Source organism: Chlamydotis macqueenii, chromosome 10, assembly GCF_036417535.1.
Source record: "Chlamydotis macqueenii isolate bChlMac1 chromosome 10, bChlMac1.mat, whole genome shotgun sequence".
NCBI classification, from domain to species: domain Eukaryota; kingdom Metazoa; phylum Chordata; class Aves; order Otidiformes; family Otididae; genus Chlamydotis; species Chlamydotis macqueenii.
In genome coordinates, this window is record NC_141565.1 from 13695638 (window position 1) to 13717850 (window position 22213).

The 22213-nt window shown below is 50.9% G+C and overlaps 1 protein-coding gene and 1 long non-coding RNA gene across 2 annotated transcripts; one reads left to right on the forward strand and one right to left on the reverse strand.

The window, feature by feature from the left end:
- The first annotated feature begins 208 nt into the window (after positions 1-208).
- Positions 209-21581, forward strand: LOC147599562 (uncharacterized). Its single transcript, XR_015259592.1, has 3 exons — positions 209-358; positions 20172-20304; positions 21143-21581. It is a non-coding gene; the product is annotated as an uncharacterized LOC147599562 (long non-coding RNA).
- On the reverse strand, positions 2761-14816 carry FAM3D (FAM3 metabolism regulating signaling molecule D). Its single transcript, XM_086755701.1, has 11 exons — positions 14738-14816; positions 8163-8237; positions 7342-7407; positions 6479-6586; positions 6148-6168; positions 5382-5505; positions 5068-5126; positions 4778-4828; positions 3362-3446; positions 3091-3217; positions 2761-2883 (listed from the first exon to the last, which is right to left on the reverse strand). The coding sequence occupies exons 3-11, from the start codon at positions 7352-7354 to the stop codon at positions 2794-2796; spliced, it is 678 nt and encodes a 225-aa protein (XP_086611827.1). The 5' UTR covers positions 7355-7407; positions 8163-8237; positions 14738-14816; the 3' UTR covers positions 2761-2793.
- Positions 21582-22213: the final 632 nt, after the last annotated feature.

The window sequence follows — 22213 nt, forward strand, 5'->3', positions numbered from 1 at the left end:
GCAAGATGTCACAGGACACGGATTCGCCCGGCTGCGGGGCCCCGGCACCCGTCGGTCCTCGCCTGTGGCATCCTTCCTAGCTGTTCCTTTGGCACTCTGCCGAAATAAATCAGTACCCCCCAAAATAAAGGAGGATTGTCCCTCTGCTACCTCTTTGCATCCTGGCTCTTGGCTCTCTGCTCCTCGCAGCACTGGATTTTGCAAACTTTGCTCCTGCAAATGCCCCAGTTTGCCTGTTTGCTGCTGGAGTCTGCTGTGGTCTCTGGGTTACCCAGAGTTGCATCTTGGGAAGCTGGGCAGGTCAGGGCCCGTGTTTGCTGAAGTCTCTGGGGGATGCGGCGTGGTGAAAACCAGCCAGGTAGGTGCCTGTCTCTGCAGCAATGCAGCTTTCAAAATGCCACAGCACTAAAAAACCTCACTTGGGGATTGCTGTCCCTGTACCTGCCACCCTTTCCAGATCACTTTGAAAAAATGAGCAAGTTAAATTTGACTCCTAAAGCTGTATTTACACCACTGCTTCCCAGATTCTGGACTTCTGAAAAGCTCTGATTTTATTTATCAGGACACGGTAGCTTTGTCAGGAATGGCTCTTCAAAACACTGGCTGCTGGTTAAGGTCCCTGCATGGGAGTTGCACTTTCAGCTTTTTCTATTTATTGAAAATAGCTGTGTACCTTATTAACGGCTCAGCTATAGTCAAAGCTAGTTTTAACCATCTATAGCATGCTGAAACATACACTTCCTTTATTTTGGCTTTAAACCAGATTTCTAATGTGCATTGCAAAGGGCTAGGAAGAGTTTCCCGTGGCTGAAAAAGGGGCTGGTTGTTTTCTGGGCCGTAGCTGATGCTGGGTGCTGGTTTACCCCATGCCTTTACAGCTCTTGGGCTGTTTTCAGTTTGGCTTACGAGTGAATCTAGATCCTTTGAGGGGGCTTAAAATAGTTGGCATATTTATGCTGGCAGCGTGGCGGGGCTGTGTGATGTGAGGGCTGTTGTGTCTGTTGTGTTGTGTTATTTCTCGCCGCTGCTGTGGGTAGGGATGATTCAGCGCTCGGGATTAACCGCCGCTGCTGCAGCAGATGGAGGAATCGATTTCTGGCGGAGGCTTCCCTCGCTGTGGTCAGGTGCACGTTAAGAGCACAGGAGGATAAGCTGGGATAAAATACTACAGCTACTGGGGGATTCTTCTCTGATGGCTATTCTGGGGTTTTATTTCAGTTTTGCCATTGGAAGTTTTTATAGGTGTTACACTATTTGGGGATTTTTTTTTTCCCTTGTTTAGGCAAAACCAGTTGCTTCACTGGTTTTGGATGGTGGTGCTGGGTTTTGGATCCAGGGTTTCATCCCTAAGGTGGCTGGCACAGGACAGGCTGTGTCTCTTCCTGGCCTCATCCTGCCAGCGCTCCCCGCTCCTCCTGCCCCCCTGGGGTGTCCTATGGGCTCAGATAACCAACGCAAACTGGCTGCAGAAGCTGTGCTGGGGCAAACCCTGCTGTCAGAGTCAGAAAAGGCCGTGCAGGATTGCCTGGATCGCGTTCTGCGAAATGCTGGGCTGCTCTAAGGAATGGGGAAAACCCAGACACAGTCATAGGAAATTAAAGTCTGTCTATGGTGTAAATGTATCTGTGTCTGTGGTATGGGTAAGCCCGGGCTGTCGCTCACACAGCTGATCAGATCTCAGTAGCGCTCACGCTCAGGGAGGTTTCGGGCACAGGCGGTGCTTGGGTGAATGCACCTGGACATGAGTGGGGGCCAGATGCTCCCCTAGCACCGGCTCAACGTTGGGCAGCAGCATAGGAACCACCCTGGAAGGAGGTCTGTGGGGCTTTGCTGGCCTGCGTTTGGACAGGGATCTGTCCTTTCCCGGCGGTGTTGTCCGGCCCTGGGTGGGAGTGCAGCTCCTGGAGCCAAGTGGGTGCGCGGGTGCCCGCAGCGGGGTGCCGGCCCGGGGGTGCTGTGTCGCTCCAGCCTGATGCTGGCTCTGGCTCTCCCGGTAAAAGGCTCCCACCTATTGGTTATGCTGCACAACTTCAGCTGCCTGAGAAAATGTGTGTCCCTCCCTCCCTCTTTGAGGGTGAAGTAGGGTTGGGACATCCCTTGTAATCCTGACCTTTGATGGGGACACACCACGGCGGATTTAGCTTGGATTTAACCCAGAAAAGATGCAACCAGGTGAGGGAAATGCTTTGGTCTGTAAATATTAACCTACATTCCTGCAAGCCATCCTTCTGGCCTTACTGTGACTGTAGAAGGTGGTGGGGCAGGGGTTGGCAGGAGCTGCAGGGGGAAACTGCTGAGGTCTGAGCATCCCCAGGGATGACTTTGCCCTGTGCTGCGTGGGAGGGGGAGCACCTGTACGCAGTGCCGTGGGACAGGTGATGGTGCCCGGCTGACAGCAGAGGACATGGCATGCTGTGCCTGCAGGGAAAAGTGTGTATTATGTTTGAAACTGAAAGTGAGAAGGTAGTGTTTTATAATTAGATACCTTATTTAAGAAATCTGAAAAACCTTCTACAAAGTTTTTGGTTTAAAGACAGAAAAATAAAATGCCCAAAATTGACCCATGGAGGAGGACAGCTCGGCTGAAACCTGGCTGGGCGTTTACTCAGGCTCTCCAGGTGCTTGTACAGCTCTTCTCCAAGCCCTGCACAGCCCCTGCTGTGAAACGGCCAGTTCCTGGGAGCAGGCAGCCGCTGCTGGGCTGTGTGACCTGGGCTGGGGTCGGTGTGATGGGGCTGGGGTACCTGTGATGGCTGGTGGGGACAGCCCTTCATGGCAGGCTGGGGCTTGATGCTAATCCATCTTCCTGGGAGCACAGCCCTCCATCTCCAGCAGCTCAGGCCAGCCATCATATTTATTTGTTTCCTTATCATTTTTGATGTGCTGCAGGAGAAAAAAAAAAAAAAAAGACGATGAATGAGGAGGTTGTTGGCACAGTGCAAGTTTGCAACATGGCAAAACTTGCAGCTTAGCTTGATGTAATGCTGCTGGCCCATGTCTTTTGCAGAGAGGTAGAGTGAGATGCAGCTCAGGAGGTGCTATGAAGAGGATGGGAGCCTCCAGAGCTCGTGGCAGGGGAGGGCCACATACCTCTTCAAATGGGCTCTTGGTCTTCAGCCCTTTCGCTCCCAAGAAGACCCAGTTGTCCCGGAAGCCCAGCTTATTCACATGGCTGCTGCCCATCTCCACAAAATGTGCCCGTACTTTGTCGTTCATCCTGAAAGAGGGTAAGAAGGTGTTAGTGTGGTGCCAAGTGGGTGTCCCCTCCTGTCCCCTCTCTGCTGCTGGCAACAGCACCTCCGACTCCCCCCAGCTGGGGGTTTTTAAGGGAGCCAGGTGCTGCTCCCGGGGCCAAACTCACTTTGTGGCAGCATCATCGTAGCTGGCTGTCAGCACAATGGTGCCATGCTTGATCTCTTGGAGGAAGGTATCCAGCTTGGTAATGTCTAGGAGAGAAAAGCATTAGGAAAAGAAAAACAGGGATTTAGCAAGGACTGCTGCATGGCAGCTGGGGGGATCTCCTCTGGGTCGGTGGGAAGTATCCTGGCTGTGCTGGTACTAGCCAGGGTTTGGTAGTGTTGGCCTGGGGAAGGATGGGGTCCCAGACGCTGTGTTCCCCATCTTGTGTTCCCACCTGCAGCACCCGGGGCTGACACTTTCCTCCTGCTGACATGAGAACTGCAGGGGCGAATTTGCACCTAAAGTTTTCTCGCTAACTGTGAAGTCTTGTGTGAATTTACCTCCCAACACTGGAAATGAACTTGCTTGACCAAAGAGCTGCCTGCCCTGCAACCCTGCCTTCAGCTGTGTTGTGGGAATTATTCCTCATCCCGCGTCCCTGGGATGCTCGAGTCCAACACCCCATCTAGTGGCACAGGACCCGACTGCCATCTCCTTCCCAGTGCCTCTCCCACCCCGCGTCTTGCTCGCAAACTCAGCCTGAGACCTCATGATATTGGTGTTTCTCCTTAAAACTCTAAAATTAATAAAAATAGGCTGCAAAACAAAAAAGCCGAAAGAGTGATGATCCCTGAAAAGGCTCAAACAGCAAAGGGTAAATCAAAAGCATTATGAGGTGGTTTTAGCATGTGATTTTGAGGAATTCTGCTAAGATTCTGGAGAGGTTTGGTAACAGCTTTGCCACAGTCGTGGGATTTACAGCGTCCTGCAAGTCAGCGCCAGCTGGGCTGTGAGTGGGTGCTGCCTGGGTGCAGGGCATCTTCTCACTGTTAGGAAGATTCTTTGAAGCTGGCAGGTGCAGGGATGTGGTCTTTGTTGCCACCAGGCTCTGCTCCCTGTGCCCAGCCTCACTGGGGCTGGGGACCACATCTCCCCTGCCGTGCCCTGAGCTCCTCGTTCATCCCTCTGTGAAAGGTGGGGAAACAAGCTGCTGCTCAGCCACTGCCAGCATTCAAAAACTGAGTTGAAAATTCCAAAATCTCAGAAGTAGTGTAACTGGCTGATCTCAGAAAGTGCCCTCTCTCAGGTCCCAAGTGCCCTGCTTTATTCATTTTAGTGGAATTGCGTTTTTCAGGCTATTATGTGCACATAGAAGGAGCGAGAAGCCAATCTTGGATGTGGATGCTTTATGAGGACTCCAGGCTCAATGGCCTCAGGGAAAGCTGAGCTTTTACTGCCTGAGCTGGCAATCCTGGCCAAAGTCCACCAGACTTTATCGTTAAATACACGACTGAGGAGCACCCTAAACAGCCGGCAGCCAGCAGCGCTGGTGTGAGCCCGGGCTGGGAGATGCCGAGCAGCGAAGCGACGCGCTTACCTCCGGAGTACATGTCGAACGTGTCAGCTTTCAGGAGCTGCCCGCTTGTTCCTGAAAGGTTAAAATTCAAAACAGAGCACTGTGAGTTTGCACTGGGGCGGCTCTAGGCTTTGCCTGGCCACCAGCCTGGTGTTCCTGCTACGAATGTTGTGCACCCGATGCAGCACTGGACTGATGCATTTTTGGCTCAGCCATGGTGCCTGGGATGAGGTCTCTGGAGGCCTGTTCCCTCCTGGGGCAGGAAGGGACCCTGGCCATGAGGAGAGAGGGGTTGTTGCCAGCTGACTCACCATTCACCAGTGCGATGTTCAGGCCTCTGCCAATGTTGTTCTTCACGCTGCTCATGAGGCTGGAATGGAAAGCAGAGAGCATCAGTAAGTGCAGGGATGCCCTGGAGATGCTGGTGCTGGTGAAACTGTGATGGGGCAAAGTGGCTGCAGACAGCAAAATATCACCAGAAGTGGTAGCAAAGAAAACTATTTTCAAATTTTTTTTAACCACAAATGCACTGTGACAGCCATTGATGTTCTTGGCAGAGGCCAGGCTCTCCATATTCAAGCCCGGGCCAGCCACAGCTGCCCCATGCCCGCTGTGTGTTGCTTACACCATGTCGTCAAAGCAGATGGAGGGTCCCACCACGTTGGCAGCGCCGCTGATTATCTTGAAGGCGAAATGGTTCTGGGGGCAGCTCTTCCGGTTCCCGCACTTGTGCCGGGGCACCTGCTCGCCTGTGAGGGAGGAGCAGAGCTGCGAGCTGTGGTCTTGGCCCCGCGCGGGGACGCTGGCTGTGTCCCCAAGGGGCTGGGCTGGCACTGGGGCACAGTGGCCCACTAAGGGGGCAATCCCTGGGCCAGCTTCTTGCATGAAGGAGACTTGTCCTGGGACTGGGACCAGCTGCTTCTTTGAGGTTTATGGCGCTGAGGCTTAGGACAAGCTGGCTGGGGTGCTGAGTGCTGCTCTGAGCAGTGGGACAGCATGGCTGATGCTGTGGGGATTGCCGGGGAGTGTTCGGAGCTGGCGCTCATTCAAGGCCAGCCTCTTGTGGCTTTTCAGCCCGGAGTTTCCCCATTCTCGGCCGGGGTAGGGACCTGTGCTGCTCTGCCCAGATGGGGCCTGCGACCTGCTTCCTGCTGTAGCCGGTGGCCCGGGGTGTTTCTGCTGGGGCAGGGGGATCGTGTGGAGGTTCATGTTCTTGCACAGCCCACCAAAGACACTGCTGCTGTGTGCAAGATTGAAATTCCCCTGTGTTTGGGAGTGTGGGATTTTGCCTTGGGAAAGGGGCTCTTGAGGACAGCTGTCATGCTTCCAGCATCGCCCTTGGCCCTGGAGCGGTGTGGTGTGATAGCGATGAAGTCGAGAGTGGTACTTACTTCTGAGCTTGTTGGTGACACCTGTGGGTATGAAGCAGGAGGGTTAGACACCCCGCAGAGCGATTCCTAAGTCATGAGCATCCATTTGGGCTCTGGCTCTCCAAAACAGCTCCCCGGGGCTGTGAGCACCTGTGGAGGCATCTGCTCCGATGCAACTTCCCACATGCTGTCCCCTCTGTGCCCTGATGATCAGACCTGGTGCCTATAGCCTTGGTCAGGGACTGTGAGTGCAAATGTTCATTGCAGCTATAGACAGTTCTGGCGTCTGGCTCACAATGGGGCTGCCCACAACCTCCCTCTGGACCCGTCCCGAGCCCTGCTGGTGCCTCACCGAGCCAGCTCCGCAGGCTGATGGCTTTCCATCTGTGATGAAAGTACATCTGCACGATGAACCATGTGCCCAGCACCATGACTAGCAGCACCACGTACCGGATCACACCTACGAGGGGTGGAGAGAAGCTGGGTGAGAGCAGCAGCGTGGGTCAGGGACTGGAGCATCCATTTGGCTTCTTGGGGCCTTGGTCCATGTGTCCCAAAGTTAGCAGACACAAGGTGACAGCCAGGACTTGTGTGGCATGGGAAGGCCTCTAACACTCCTTCCTTCATCCTCTGAAAGGACTCTGATCTCTTAATTAATATCTCTAGAGCATGTGGCGATGCTCAGATAGGCATTACCCTTCTATTGGGAGGCACTACTCATATTTTACTATGCATTAAAGTAAATCTGGTAATTAGTCAGAAAGCTATGTAAATCCAAGTATTTCTAAGGTCCCAGCGCTGGGAAGGCTGCTATCCCCCAATTAGTCACTAGCTTCAGCCGAGCAGCTGCTAATACAAATGTGATTGGCATTTGGCTTTAAAGCAGCACTCATTGGAGCAAAACGTTCCAGTCCTGCATGGAAAGAGAGTAGAAAAATATACTTGTATTGCAGCTGAACGGCTCTTATGGAACCAGGAACGGCTCAATAGCCATCTCTTCCCAGCCGCAGAGGGTTTCACTGGGAAAAATACAACGGGCTGAAATCTACACAAATCTCTTAAAAACCTGATGCTTACACAAAGGCCCTTCACCATGGTCCTGGCAGGGGAAGGTAAGGGTAGCTGAGCTCAAAAAGGGTCATGTAAAAGAGAAGGAGGCATAAAGAACTGTAGAAAAAGGGACAGAAAAAAGTAAATCTCTATCTCCCTCCTTACCTGTCAGTCGCATGGTGATGGGAGATAGCTCACAACTGAGAGGGTGGCCAACAGTCACGGGTCACCCTGAGGGAAAAGAAGGAAATACCATAAAGCACACCTGTAACTCACCAAACCAGGCAGGTATTAGATGAAAAAAAAAATTGTTCTGTTGAGGCGTATTTGCAGTAACTAAGAGGTCACCAAGATGCAGAAATTCCTATCAGGCGTGGTGCTCAGTCCCACCCCGATGTTGACGTCCTGACTCCTATACATTGGAGCAGGCTCGTGATTGAGCTCTCCTCATTTTCAAGTCGCTGGACCCTCCACTGTGGCTGCTGCCCCGTGCACTCCTGTTTCACATCCTTTTCTCAGTAATGGATCATGCTTATCTATTCTCATAGCGATGAGCTCAAGGAGCACATTTTCAGCCACGGCTTTGCTGCGCTTCCTTCTGGGATGAGGCAAAGTAGCATTCAAATATCAGGGGCTGCAAAATGCCGTTCGAGAACAAGCTGTGATTTGGCCCTGCCCGTTCAGGGGAATCTGCAGGAACAAGCTTGTCCTCCTTAAAACCAGAAAGGGAAGGGCAAAAGGGCAGCACCACTGAGCTGGGCTGAGCAGCACCAGGTTTGGGGACGCCTGACTTAAGAACAGAAATGTTTCCCCTTGTCCAAGCCCTGCAGCGTCTTCACCCCTGCGAGTGGGGAGTGGCTGCAATTTGGACCGTGAACTATTTCCTACTGGAGCCAGTCCATCTGCCCTCCCACTGCCTCAGTGGATGGGACATGCACCTGCCACCCCATGTACCAGGCTCCCCGGGGCTGGGGACTCATTCCTACCTTTGAAATTTGAGGATGCAGGCTGATGAATGTCCGTCCTGGAAACCACTCCGGAGTCCTAAGGCAAATTGTCACCTGTGAGACGTGTGTTCAGAGTTAGAGCCTAATGTTAACTGAAGCAGCCCTCTAGTGAGGCTTGGCATAGAGAATTTGTAGAAGAGCTATGCTGAGAGTTGCTCTTCCTGTTTGAAGGGTAAATAAGGAGCCACAGGTTGTAGCAGGGCTGGGCTCAAAGTTGATTTCAGGCTACTGCGTCATGAGGAAGGACAAAAAAGCTTTGCCTCCTGCCCAGCCCTGCTCCGGGTTCCCTCCCAGGGCCTGGGTTCAGGGAAAGGGCGCATGGCCATGTGGTTGGCCATGGTCCAGCGTCCTCCCTTGGGCACCCTGGGTGGGATGGACCCCACATCCCCCCCGGTGCCCCAGTGGGATACACCCGGCATCTCCCCTCAGCGCCCTGGTGAGATGTTCCCCCTCACCCTGGGGTGCAGCATTGCTGTCAGGGTCTGTTAGGCAGCCTTAAAAACACGGAGGAGACCAATCTGCGTTGCAGGAGGAAAGCTGCTCTTTTCTTCCTTGGCCTGCAGCCTCGGAGGGAATTTACAGTGGGCCAGGGTGGCCAGTGTCTGACCAGAGCGGCAGCCCTGCAGTGACGTTTCAGCTGTCTGGAGCCCGGCACTGCTCCTCACAAGGCCCCTCTGCTGCACCCGTGTCGGCCGTGAGACTGGCGAGGAGGAGCTGCCGAAGCCACTCGCTAGCAGCTTCCCACGGGAGAGTGGCCTCACGGCTTATCTGCATCTTAAGGGAAGCCTTGGAAGATATTTTTGTGTTCTGATGTATCACAGTGTTGTGTTTTTGATAGCATATCTGCTAAACACACTTCCTCCCCAGCAGCATCTCGCTTCTCTCTGCAGCTATTCCTCCCAGAGGAAGGTGGCCATGAACGAGAATCTGACACCTCAGGAGGTGACATGCGGGTCCGCAGTGCCCGTAGCCCTTCCTCACGCCACCTTGTCCTGGCCCATCCCAGCCCCTCGGCACAATATCCCTGAAATGGGTTTTAACCTCGTGTCGCAGCTGGCGTGAAAAGCCGGTTTCACCGAGCTGGTGGAAGAGCCACAGGCCTGAGAATGGACAGTTTAGAGGTTTTGGAGGGCAAATGCTGCCTGTGGCTGGATCTGGTGGGACAGCACCAGTGCCTTTTGTTCCTCCCAGCGTGAAGTTTTGCTTTTTAAATGCAGGGAGCCTCCCCCAGTGCCGGATCTGGTGATGGGTGGGATGGGGGCAGAAGAGCAGTCTGTAAAATCCCCCTTGGCAGGCCACAAAGTCTTCAAAATTGGTGTCAGTTTGCTTTTGGAGCTTGTTGAGCTGGCTTCCAAATGCCATGAGCCAAGCCTGGAGCTGGTGATGATTCAGACCTGGGCTGTGATTTAGACACAGCGAGCGGAGAAAGATTCCCTCGAGTTTGCAAAATGTCCCCGTTTGGTCCCTGCCACTGCAGGGTGCACCGGCCTCTCCGGGGCCTGTTGCACAGTGCTCTCCTTCACCAAATCGGTGGTTTTTCTATGCACGTATTGATTTTGTTGCAGAGGGAGAGAAATGGAGAAATAAACCGATAAACACTACTGCTTTAGGGAAGTCATATATTTATTTGGGCTATTTGTCTTCACCCTAATCCCAGGTAAAATTTATTGGGTGAAGTTATTGGTGCTGAAAATCTTTGAACCTGATTGTATTACAAGCGGGTAGCCCTGTCCTGGGATTTCAGTTATATTCTCTTATTCTCTTTTAATTGTTCAGATTGATCGTTGTTGGCTTTTTTTTTTTTTTTTTTTTTTTTTGCTAAGGCTGTGCTGAGAGAAAGAAAAGATGACTGTACTCTGGCATCTGCCAGAGTGACTTGCAGGAGAGCGAGAAAGGAAGGAATTGTGGTGGGTGATAAACAGAGGCATTTGTCTAATAAACCTGAAACTTATTTGCTTAAAAACCATTCCAGGAACAAAAAGTTTCTCAGATAAATATTGTTAAAGGCTCCATGGCGTGGGAAGGCAAAGGCTCCGCCCTGAGCCTGCTCAGGACTGAGGTGCTGCTCGGCAGCGCTGAGTTGTTGCTGCTAAGAAGAAACCCAGGCAGATCCCTGCCCTCGCAGGGAAGTTTTCCAGGATGCAGCGGGTGAATGTTCCCGTTTCCTCCCAGCACTGCAGGAAAACTTCACTTCTCTTCCACAGAAACTGCTGCCTTTAGGTTTGGTTTTGTTTGTTTTCTTTTTTGCTACTTTTGAGTCCCACACATCCCTCTCTCTCCCAGCAAGTCTCTGACCATGAGCAAGACAGCATTTTGGTGTGGGGATGTGGCTTCAAAGAGGGTGGCTGCCAGCTGTCACCTGGTGAGTTACCTGCCCACACCCGGTGAGTCATCCCTCCAAAAGTCAGGGTTTTCCTGGAAAACTGAATGCAGGGACGCAGAAGAGGAGTCGGTGTGGGGTGAGGGCACATCCACCGTGTGTCCAGGGCTGATCCCACCACAGCAGACTGGAGGATGCTGTGGTGCCGTTTCTAGTCAATCCAGCTGAGCTTTGCTGAGTTCCTCAATGGGAGAGTGCTATTTGCCAGAGGGTTTGTAAATTCCTCAGCTCTTAAAAATGCTTGGCCAGCATTGCTACATACGCCAAATGCTTGGAGAGAGCATCTCATGGCGAAACTGTCCCCCAATAAATCAATAGTTAACCGGGGTGAGGCCCTGATCCTGAAACAAAAGCCGAACAGGAGGCTCGTGCTGGTGGGCAGAGGTGTGGGGCTGGGGCCAGTGGTGGTGGTCGAGCCCCTCTGGGACCAGAATAACAGCCTAGGTGGGACGTGAAACCTGAAGATGCTGCTGAGAAAGCCGGGCCGTGGGGTCTTGCTCTTTTATTTGTTGTTGGCGACCACTTGTCTGGTTCTCTGTACGTGTCACTGAGCCCAAAGAGAAGTCACTGTGAGCTTGCCTCTCCGGTGAGGTTTCCCCAAGCAGTGAATCAAGAGCTGCAGCAGCAATGAGAGATGGAGGGGAGCGATCGCGTCCCCTCCAACACAGGCATGGCCTCTGACAGCTTGGTGATGATCCCCGTGCTGTGGATTGCGGGTTGTACTGAAACGGCCCGTGCCAAAACCCCAGGGCAAAAGGAGGGACACAAGTGGTGCTGCTCAGGCTGGCAGCAAGCTGGCTGCTGGGAAGAGGCGCGTCTTGGGGCTGGAAGCAGAGCGGCAGTCTCTCCGCTGGGCAGCCATGGTGAAGGGCTCTGGCTTTTAGTAATTATTCACAGGAGGACCTGCAATGCATTTTTTGGCAGCTAGCAAAGCTCTGGGTGCCAGCACCCTGGGAGCTCCTGGTGGGTTCCTGGGAGGTGTCCCGGCAGCTGGGGTTGTGCGCTGGAGCATTGCTCGGCTCTCCTGCTTACACGGCCACTTTCCCCATGTGCAGCCCCAGCCCTGGCTGCTCTGAGTGCGAAGAGGTGGTCCTTGGGAGATGGAGATGCTTTTGTAATCATGTCAGAGCAGGTTTTCAGCTCACCAGTGTTTTGCTGCTTTCTGTCAGAAAGCTCTTGGTACCTTGTGGCCTCCTACTCTTCCGTGTAGTCTGGATTCTTGGAGCTCTGGCTGATGCCATCACCTTTTTAAAGAAAATAACGCCCTCCCCACTGGTGCTGTGTTGGCAGCAAGACCTGGTTCCTACACAAGCTCTTTCAGCAGTGCAAGAAAAAACAGATGATATCCTGAGCAGCAGCTTGGCCTCGGACAAGCCGCATGTTTTGCGTGGTGAATGCGCTGCAAATTCATCGATAGCCATGATAGATGGCCAGATGGTCCAGGCTTTGACCTGGACCACACATCACACAGCTAATTCCACCACATGTCCCGTAATGGGTGGAAACATGGATTTAACCCTGCTGTTAACACAGGTAGTTCATTAATTCTGCCTATGAAACCAGCACAGCTGCACCTCACAGAAAGGATGCCAGCACAGGGAGTTTCTCCTTCATCTCCATGCTACGAGAAGGAGGAACAACTAAAACCTTCCCTGTGCAACCCTCCAACCTGCTGGCAAGTCAAAAGAAAATTACTGCAGAAAGGCATTATTTCAGTCATTCCCTAGAAACCCCGTTTCCTCGGTCAGGGACAGACAAGTCTACGTACCGCTCAGTGTCCCAGGCGCGCTGTCCCTCTCCGCAGGCTGTGCGGGTGTCGGAGCATCCTGGGGAGCTGGGCATGTGGGAGCCTGGCCCAGCCCTCTGTGACTCATGGCACCTCCCCGAGCTTTATCTCACTACCCGGCACACGGCTGGGTGCCCAGGCGTGCCGCCCCATGGGGCACAGTGGCCAACAGCGGCTGGCAGCAGCTGGCCTGCGGGAGGGGGAAAAAAAAGTCATTCCTGTGGCTGTGAGCTAAGCATTTCCTTTGGTGAATTTCTCTGCTTTGGCACTTGCTTTTTTTTTTTCCATATCGAAAGAGGAAAACTTGTCCCAGGGTGAGCACAACCTGACCCTCTGCATTTGCACAAAACCAGCACATTGGGCAGTGCGGCTGGTGGAGGCTGCTTAAATGGGACCAGGTGGGCACGAAGCCAGGACTAGTGTCCCCCTACACGAGATAAATCCGGAATAACTCGATCCGGTGGGTTTTCCCCTGGCTGCGCTGCGCATGTGTGGGCTGGCCCTGAGCACTGCTTTGCTGCCTCTTCTTTGCAGGAAGCTGGAGGTTCCCTTTTCAAATAAGCATTTATTTATCCAGCAACAGTCCTGAACTCCGAAGGAGTCCTGAGTTAACTGTAGGTATAGATTTAGGCCTTTTTCATTTTAATCATTTATTGTTATTATTACGTTTCTGAAGGAAGAAATCACTCCCTGGGGACTCCAGCTCTGCAGTTAGCACTAGAGGCCCTATACATTTTCCAAAGCTGAACCTCATTTACCTGGCAGCCAAGAACAAAAGCGTTCCCATTCCTTTTCCTTTTTCTTTTCCATTACCATCACTTAGAAGAACCAAACAGCTTATCTCGGAACTTTTAAAGCAATTTTCCTCCGAGAGCCAGCAGAGGAGATGCGGCAGTGGCAGCACTGCTTTTGGGACTGCAGCGTGCAGAGCAGAGCCCCGGCGGAACCAGCGCTGCTCCCTGGTAATTAGTTTAATACCTGAGGATGCTCTCTGCGGAAAACTGTGCACTGAACTTTTCTTTGCCTCCTCCCAGCACTTGTGCCCAGTGCTGGGCGAGGGGTGCAGGATGCAGCCGGGGTGCAGGGGGTGCTAGGCAGTGCACCGGAGGAACTCGCAGCCTCTGCACCAAAACCTTCCAGACAGGGAGCAAAAAAGCAAACACAGGCCTGGGCTTTGCATTGGGATAATTATTGCCCTCGGAAGGAAATTTTAGCTGCGGTGGGAGTCTGGGCTTGAACAGTGCAGTCTGAATCAGAAACCTCCTCCCCGGGGAAATATCCTTCCTATTAGTTTGTTCAGCTGCTGGCAATAACTGGGCTCAATAACAAAGCGCCCCAAGCCCCGGTGTGCTGCAGCATGCGTCTCTGCTCTGTCCCCCTGCTTCCCACCTGTGCAGGAGCTGGCCCACAGCACAAGGCTTGTAAGGCCCTGGGGGACGACTGTTTTGCGTTGAATTTCTCCTGCTTCAAGGGACCCAAAGTCCCTTGCATCCTTAATGGAGATGGAGATGCTGCTGCTTGTAGAGGAAATGAGCAAAAAACCATGAGGGCCATGGGCCTTGTCATCCCAACGAAGAAACCTTGTGTGAACAGCTTCTGCTCTGCAACTGCAGATTTCAGCCCTGTTTTACCAAGAGGTTTCCCTGAAACTGCAGAAGAGTGGGAGCTGCACATTCTCCTCGTGGGATGTGGCTGCGGCACAGCCCAAGCACTGGTGCTGGTGCAGGGAGCCCTTGTGTCCTGTCCCCGTGGCTGGTGGTAGCCCACGTTTTGCCCATTGACTGTGGCACATGGCAGAAAGGTTCATTTAAAATTACACGTTACGTTAGTGAATGCATCAAGAGCTGGGAACAAGGCATCAGCTTGGTCTCAACCCAGCAAATAATTAACTTGTGCAGTGCGATGGAATTACATCAGTCTCATTTGCAGGCTGCCCCCGGGAGGCTTCTGCATGATACGGAAAAAGAGACATTAAGAAAAAAATAATAGATGTAGCTCTCCTGCGAGAGCTCAGCACCTGGGTGCACAATTTCTGCTGCTCCTAGGAAAGGTTTGGTCACTGCTACTTTGCAAACTTTGTCAGGAGAAGTGCTGCAGCTGTATGGTTTCAGATTGCTGCGTGCCAAGCTAAGCCACATAACTCCACTGCTAAATGCAGCAGCTTTAAAAGGAAAGAGGCTTTTCCTTCTCTGTTTATCCAGTGCTAAACACCACTGGCATTTCCCGCATGCCCTGTGTGTGAGGGTTGTCCACACCTCCCCGCCTGGGCTGTGGCGGGGGATGATCACCCATCAATAAATCACCCTGCTCCGGCACACGCCTCTCCTCTCCCGCTTTTGCATAGGTTAGCAAACAGCAGTATTTCATTGCCCGAAGAGTGAATCAAACCCGCGAACTGATGACCCATCCCATCGGTTTCACTGGCGTCCCAGTGACCGAGCATCTGGGTGAAACGCTGGCGGAGTTACCTTGTGCCAGATAGGCTAGAAAAAGCACTGTGCGAGGACAAAGTTGGTAGGAAGGATGATATCACAATACTGGATGAAAAAGCAGTTTCACAAGAGAAGAGCGGTGTTAGGTTGGCCAGGGGGTTTGGTGTGCTGCGCCTCTCGCCCGGCAGCTTGGCGGTGCTGACTTTTGGGGGTGCTGTTGTGTAGCGCATCCGCACACTCGCTGCAGCCCTGGCAGCACAGCCGCTGACACCGGCTTTGCTGCTAGGAGAGAAAAATAAGTAAGGGAAATCATAACTGCTTTTTCTGTTAAAAGAGAAATTAGCCCGCGCAGTGCTAAGCCCCTCGTCTGCGGGCCCGGTGCAGCCAATCTGTTTTTACTGCTTTGCAGGACTCTGCAACCCAGCGATGACAAATACTGGGAATTAGCAGGGTGTAATTACTCCGTATTAGCTGTATTCACGGTACAGACACAGCCATTGATTATTCCTAATTCCACATTTTTAGCATTCTGAATTGCAGCGATTATGCCTGTCCGAGGGCATTATCTTCTCTTTCAGCCTCTCAGGTCTCCAGGCACTGCCCTTCCTTTAAGATACTTTTTTACTGCTGAAAAAGAGAACATCTAGCACAAATCCCTCCCTACTACTTCTATAACAAAATGCCCCCCTGCCCCAAGTACCCAAATCCCTCTGGCTCTGCAGCCCAAAGTTTGCTCTTTTTGCTGCGACCTGCCTCAAAACACCGACAGGTGCCCAGTGTGATTTGTAACCCCTGGGTCACAGCTCATTTCACCCACGTTCGTTACAGAGACAATTAGCAGCCCTGGCTCTCAGTGCGAGTGTTGCAGGGATGCCTGGGGCAGCAACGAAGATTGCTGTCCAACTCCTGTTGCCGGTTGGTGCCATGCAAGCAGTGCTTTTTGTTTTAAGTATTTTCTCTCTTTCCAAACACGGTTGCAGGCCAGGACATGATTTCCAAATCCTAATTTGCACCTCCAGTGAAATCGTGCTGGGGGCCTCTGTCTCCAGCATGGTAGTGGCTGCGCCCTCCCCAGACAAGACCGGTGAGAAGGGCTGGTAGATCTCCATATTTTCTGGTGACAGACTCCAAGCAGTATTAAAAAAATGAATGTAGATATAAATTATTAATATTTGCACGGGAAATTTCTAGCCCTATTAGTATCATGTCATTAAATTTGTTTCTTACGTGCAGGCAGTGCTTTCATTACAAAGCGTAGCAGAGCATAATGACAGCTCTGCAACACTGATTCGGTCAATTAATGACGAGAGGGGGGAAGATCCTGTCATTTACCCAAGGAAGAGCCTTTGGGACTTTTCTTTTTGCTTTGCCCCTAGTAAATACCGAGGGCTGGTGGGTGACTGCCCCCAGCCGTGTGCCGTGTACTGGGGTGTTAGCCTGTGCTCCCCGTGGCTGGGAGACGAGGAGGAGGAGTGGATGGGCTCGCTGGCTCCATGCCACAGGCTCCTGAGTTATTGCAGACACTTCAGCCTGTCCCACACAGCAGTTCTGGCATTTTTTTTTCTATTTTGACATGATTTGCCCTCCCTGGGCTGTGGCAGTGCAAAGGGATGAGGGTCTGAGAAGGGCTCTGGGCCGAAGCACTTCCCGCTGCCTGCACTGGGCAGGGAGTTATTTATTCCAGGCAGCGGCTGTGGCCATCAAGCAGCAGCAGCAGTTTTTTATTGCACCCATTCCTAGGACACTGAAGAAGGACCACGCATGCTTCCACCATGCCAGCGTTTTATTAGATTGCAGGCAGGGGTTAAACTGATCCTTGTCAGCACAAATATAATGCCCGGGGTGATGGGAGCAGCACAAATTGAGGACAAGAGGTGGCTGCTTTTACCGCTGCTCTCAGGAATGCTCTGCTGTTTTACTGCATCGTTTGCTTTTTAACTGGGACATTTCCCTCTGGCCAGGGGATGTCTTTCCTTTTTTGCCAGTAAGGTGCAATAAATAAATGGTCTGAGACACAATCTCTGAGGGGAGGTGAAGTGCGGAGGGCAGATTAGTGGCTGCACCAGAGCCCTTTGAATCTCCTCGGTTCACCGCAATGGCACTGATTTTGGTACAGCTACCCCAAGCTGGGGACACAGGGGCTGTCCCGCGGTGGTGAGGGGTCTGCAGTAGTACAAATCACACAGGTGCTACATCTGTTTGTCACCACTTTTTCCAGAGTAGTCACACGTCAGCAGGAGGCGACGGTCCTTGGTGCTGGGTCAGTGGGATGACTTTATTTGTGGCCAGTTCTGCTGTGTGTGTCATCTAAAGGAGCATACGGGAATCCTGCACGCCAGGCTGGCCAGATTTGCTTATCGGTTATGGCAGAGCAGGACTATGGGGATAGATCATCTGAATGCTCCAGAACTGCTGCTATTTGCTCTAATTAGGCAGAGTGATCCATTGCGGGCTGCCTCGCACAGAGAAAGGCAGCAGGAAATACAGTGACTTCAAGCATGTGAGCCCGCAGGTGGGGATGCGGTTTGAGGAGGTTGGGCACTGGGCCTTTGGCTGCTCTCCCAGCCCCACAGGATCCCTCACCAGGGTGACGTGGAGTGCCCCAGGACACTGGCTCTCGGAGGGTACTTGGTGGGGGAGGGTGGGTCATTTGCTCCTTTATGCCTCCCCAGGAAAATCTCGTGCAGGCCAGCTCTGGCGTATGTGGTGGGGCTGCTGGCACCTGGTGCTGGCAGTGATGGCAGTAAATTGCAGTAAGATATATTGTCGTTATTGACCGACATATCTTTTCTGATCTGGCGGCTGATGTAGAGTGAACTTCTCAGAGCTGACCCATCATCCTCGCAGGGACTCCTCCTCGGGGGAGAGCACTGCATCCTTGTGAGTTTTGTGTAAGCAGCCCATGCTGGTTTGAGCACCCTCTACAAAGGTAGGTGGGGGATATGGTCTCCAGCTACAACACTAATTAAAAAGACAACATGTACACACACCTTGCAGAAAACCAGAAAAGCCTTCTAGTTGCAGCTTCCAGGTACAAGTACAGCTCTTTGGGACTGCAGTGAATTGCCACCTTGCTCAGACCAGTAAAGAAGTGTGGGCAAGCAGGTAAACCCTCCAGCCATAGGTGGTAGCTTGGAGCAATGTGACAGCCCTCTTGCCTTCAGGGGCTGTTGCCCAGGCTTTGGGTTTGCAGCTGGAGCCAGAGTGCGTTGACTCTGGTCTCTCTGAATCTGGTTTATGCTGAAGTGCAGCCTTAAAGGCTGTGGCTGCCAGTTTGGGTCACGTGCAGCCCCCAAACCCCTGCATGCCGCGGGGGTCTGGCACATGGCCACCCCTGCTTGGGACTGCTAGGCAGTTGGGGGGTCAATAAGGTACTCATTCAGCTGTCCTGTTAATTTTATTTGCCTATAATAGTAGCTGATTAATTAGCTGTCTTCCATCCTCACTCCCGCAATCTCCCTGTGCTCTGAGCAGAGGAAATCCTGCCTTTGTGCTGCTAATGGACCTCATGGATCCAGTAAACCAGTACAGTGCAGAAAAAATGTCTCTTTAAAAAGTGCAATAGAAATTAAAACTCTCCACTGAGAACAAAGCCAGTGGGGTTTTTTGCATCTACTGTTTTTACTGTATTCTGTAACACTTGTAAAGTACATCACTTTATCGAGAGTGCCTATCTTCTCTCCCAAGCTGTAATTCCTGGACTTCTTAAAGAAGATTTTGGCTCACACAGGAAATAAAAGATAGAAATATGATGCTCTCTGACATTTGAACACAGTACTGAGAATTTGAATTAAAAGGAACAAACTCAGAAAGTATCATTTATACAGCAATCAACTTTAAAAAGTCACCATCTGCTAAGAGTTACCACCCGGTGTAACTGTGTCTTTATTGCTAGACGGAGAATAGGAAATAAGTCAGGGAACTCTTCTGCACCTGCTGAGTTTTTCTTGGTGCCGTACACACACTGAGCTGCGGTGGCCGGCGTGCCGCGGGGTGCTTATTGCAACTCTCCTTTAACTCCAACTCACCACAGAATAGAGATCTGAATACAAGTGCCATTAGGATGAATGGTTTGGGGTTGTTAAAGTTAGAGCATAGTGTCAGCTTTTTGAAAAGTTTAAAGGGCAAAAGAAATGACCAGAGCTGGATTGAGGGACCTGGCTTGGGTTTATAGATAGAAACTTGATTTTTCTTCTTGCTTGCTGCTCACCTCCTTGCTTCCCCCCACCCCAATAACATTTCCTGGCCTCTCAGAGCCCTTTCTACTTTTGTCTTCCTATTTCATCATGACTGCTCACAACATTATCAAATTCTTTGCTCTGTGCAACTTGACTAGTGCTCACCTTGCCCTTTTTTTTTGCCTCATTTTGGTCTTGCACCACTCATAATCTCCTAAAAAGGTTGTGAACTTTTTGATACAAAAATTTCCCATCAAATCTTATGTCTTCCACCAAGCCCGCTCTGTGTTCAGGTGATGCTCGGTGGAGTTTAATCCTTTCTGCTGTTACTGCCCAGTGTTGCTTTCTCTGTCTCGTGATGGCTTCCCTCCTACCCCTCCACACAAAAGACCCAACAATTGTGCGCACCATTTCAAGTCTTTGGTTTCTCAGAGCGAACTGAGCTACAGTCACGAGGCATATCAGCTGAAAAAATGCATGAAAACACTTGTGCAAGCTATTTCTGCATTGTCTGCCTTGAATTTGATACAGCAGCACCAGATGCTGGGAAGCTGCAATGGCTTTTCCCCACCGTGTTTCCCATCACTGCAATATCTATCACAGAGTCAGCTCGGGTCAGAAGCAAGTAAGTAAGGCTGGGCCTGAGATGCAAATAATAAACACGATAGGAGAAGCAAACAGATGCCCAGTAGTTTGAAAGGAATAAAGGAAAAAAATCTGTGGACTTGCAAGTTTCCCCTGTGTCTGCCCCATCATCAAGCCCCATTGCTGTCAGTGCTGCTGAGAGGTGTGATTGCGTTTTGAGCTGATGCACCAACACAGACCATGGCAGGCAATTGTATTCCTCTCCCGTTTTAGGATTTTGAAGCCTCTCATCCCAGCCCCTCGGGAGGCCAGTGTGTCCCGTCTCCTTTCCAAGGTCTTGTCCTGTTGCAGAGGCTGAGTCAGGGATGGTAGAGAGCCTTTGGTGCCGTGTTGCTTTGTGCCTGGTGGGGAAAAATGTCTTTTGCCATCACCTTCAGTTACCGTTCCTGTGAGTGTTTGTAGCATTGTGCTGGGCTTTGGAAATGAGAGAGCCTGCAGTCCTTGTTGACTCGCTTTAAGGGTTTTAATTGCATTTAATCACAATGGTCTAATTAAAAGTTCAGAGGCGTTATTTGAGGGTAGTTAATAGATAAATTAGTTAAATTAATTGTGGTTTGTTGTGTACAGAGGTACCCTTGGTTTGGCAGAAGGGCAGCCAACACATGCTGACACATGATGAGAAGCACTTCCAGCTGGACCCATGGGTGTGGAGTGTCAAAACCCCTGGAGCTTGATAGCCAGTGTTGCAAGATGTGGACTGGTGAGTGTTTTCTGCTGGCTTTCTGTCATCATCATGATTCATATAACCCCATTTATTACAAAATTAAATAACTTTTTAAAAAGCTGAATGGGAATCTGGTGTGAAGACGGTAACCAACTGGCACAGGGGCAGCTGCCAAGTGTCAAAATGGTCTGTTCAAGGTAAGTTTTACATTTTTAAACTTCTTTTAAATAGAGGATAAACCTCAGAAAGTTTCAGAAAGCAGGATGAAGGACACAAAACAACATCTTTATTTTTCCCTGTAAATCAGCTGCCTTGAGAACTCACATTACCGTTTCATTGGTGACCTGCTTTGGATTTATCACCAGGAAAAATCGACATGCACTGAATTGTCTATAATCCTCCCTCAGATGGAGGGGGTTGAATAGCTGGGATTTTGTTTCTTTGTTGAGATGAAATGTAATTACTTTATGGGGTTTGCATGTTGTGTTAAATTCTGCCAATATTAAAGCACGATACAAGTTATAGAACTGTGCCAGTTGCTGGAGATTTATGGAATAAAAGATATAATTTCACACTTCACTGCATTTTATTTTGAAGTTGGATGTTGACGTGCTTTTCAGTTGTTTAGATGTGTTTATTTAGCCTTTACTCTTGGTTAAGACAAGTACACTGAGGGATTTGAGGAGCCAGAGGCTGGCATTGCCTCCTCACTTTCCAAAGGAGATGCCCAAGAGAGCATAAAGCCCTGTGCTGGAGCCCGGCCCTGGCCTCCCTTACAGTGAAAATACACCAACAGTTCAAACATTTCAGTCTTAAAAGGTGAAAAGTCTATTTTCTGCCTGCTATATTTCAATAGTTTATGTTTTTCCAATAGGTTTGCTGTACACAAGAGGATGTCCATCAGCACTGCAGTTCAAAGCCATCACAGTGGCAGTTTGGTCCCGCAGGGAATGGCTGATGCTACTAAAGGAAATGGTAAAATTTACAAAAGTGCAAATTCCTCCAGAGGTTTTCAGGCCAGACTGGCCAAACATGAGGGGCATGTGTGTAACATTAAAGAAATGCCCTCATGACAGAGGCAGTGCCAAGGTGCTGTTCTGCCATCAATAAATGGCACTTCTAGAGCATCCAAAAGCTTATTGCAGGGCTCTCCTTACCGCTGGTTTCCCATGTTTGACTCTGGAGAACTGGTGCCAAAGCAGATGCAAGAGAAGAATACTGGAAAGGTCATCCTGGTTCCTGAAGCACCCAAGGAAGAATTAAAAAAAAAAAGAACTAAGGAGAAGACATGTGTGCAGATTGTGAATTCATGACACACATAGAGCTGCACTAAGCAGGTTGCAAACTGCCTGCACTTCTGTCTGCATTTCTTTGAAAACTGCGTGGCTTTAAAACCCATTAACTTCTATGTAGGGCAGCACTGTGACCAGTTCATTTTTAGGAGCGATTCCATGTGCCATCTGGTACTGCTGACTAATTGCCCGAAAAAAAAAAAAAAAAAATCTATAAAGAATTTTTTTCATGCAGCTCCACAAGAAAAATCCAGCTTCCCCCTGCCGCTTTCTTCCCACCGCTGACAGTCACTGAGTATCTATCCAGGAGCTGCATGAAATGGTGCAGCTCCTGAGGCAAACTGTCTGTGCCAGGCAGGAGTCAAGGCCTTCAGGCTGCCAGGGGTCCCTCACCACAGCTCTTGTCATCCTCGGGAGGGGAAAGTGCTAATCCAGACTAAAGATTTCTTCAGTTCATGAAATCCAGATCCCTTACACTGCATGCACTGTGGTGAGCTGCTGTTTTTAACAGCTCAACAATTCTTTCCCAAATAACATAACTTTTAAGACACTGTCAAACGGCCAGTGAATAACTGATGACCCAGCACATTCATGATGTACGTCGGGGAGCAGTGCTGTTTGCACGAATGCTGTTGGCTGTGGCTGCACGGATG

Bases quoted from the DNA above. Each gene is read 5' to 3' on its own strand.
- FAM3D (XM_086755701.1), bottom strand. The intron at 3,447-4,777 runs GTAAGCGCGTCG...TTTCTCTCCTAG, and splicing joins GTTCGACATGTACTCCGGAG to ACATTACCAAGCTGGATACC. The intron at 3,218-3,361 runs GTGAGTTTGGCC...ACCCTCTTTCAG, and splicing joins TACGATGATGCTGCCACAAA to GATGAACGACAAAGTACGGG.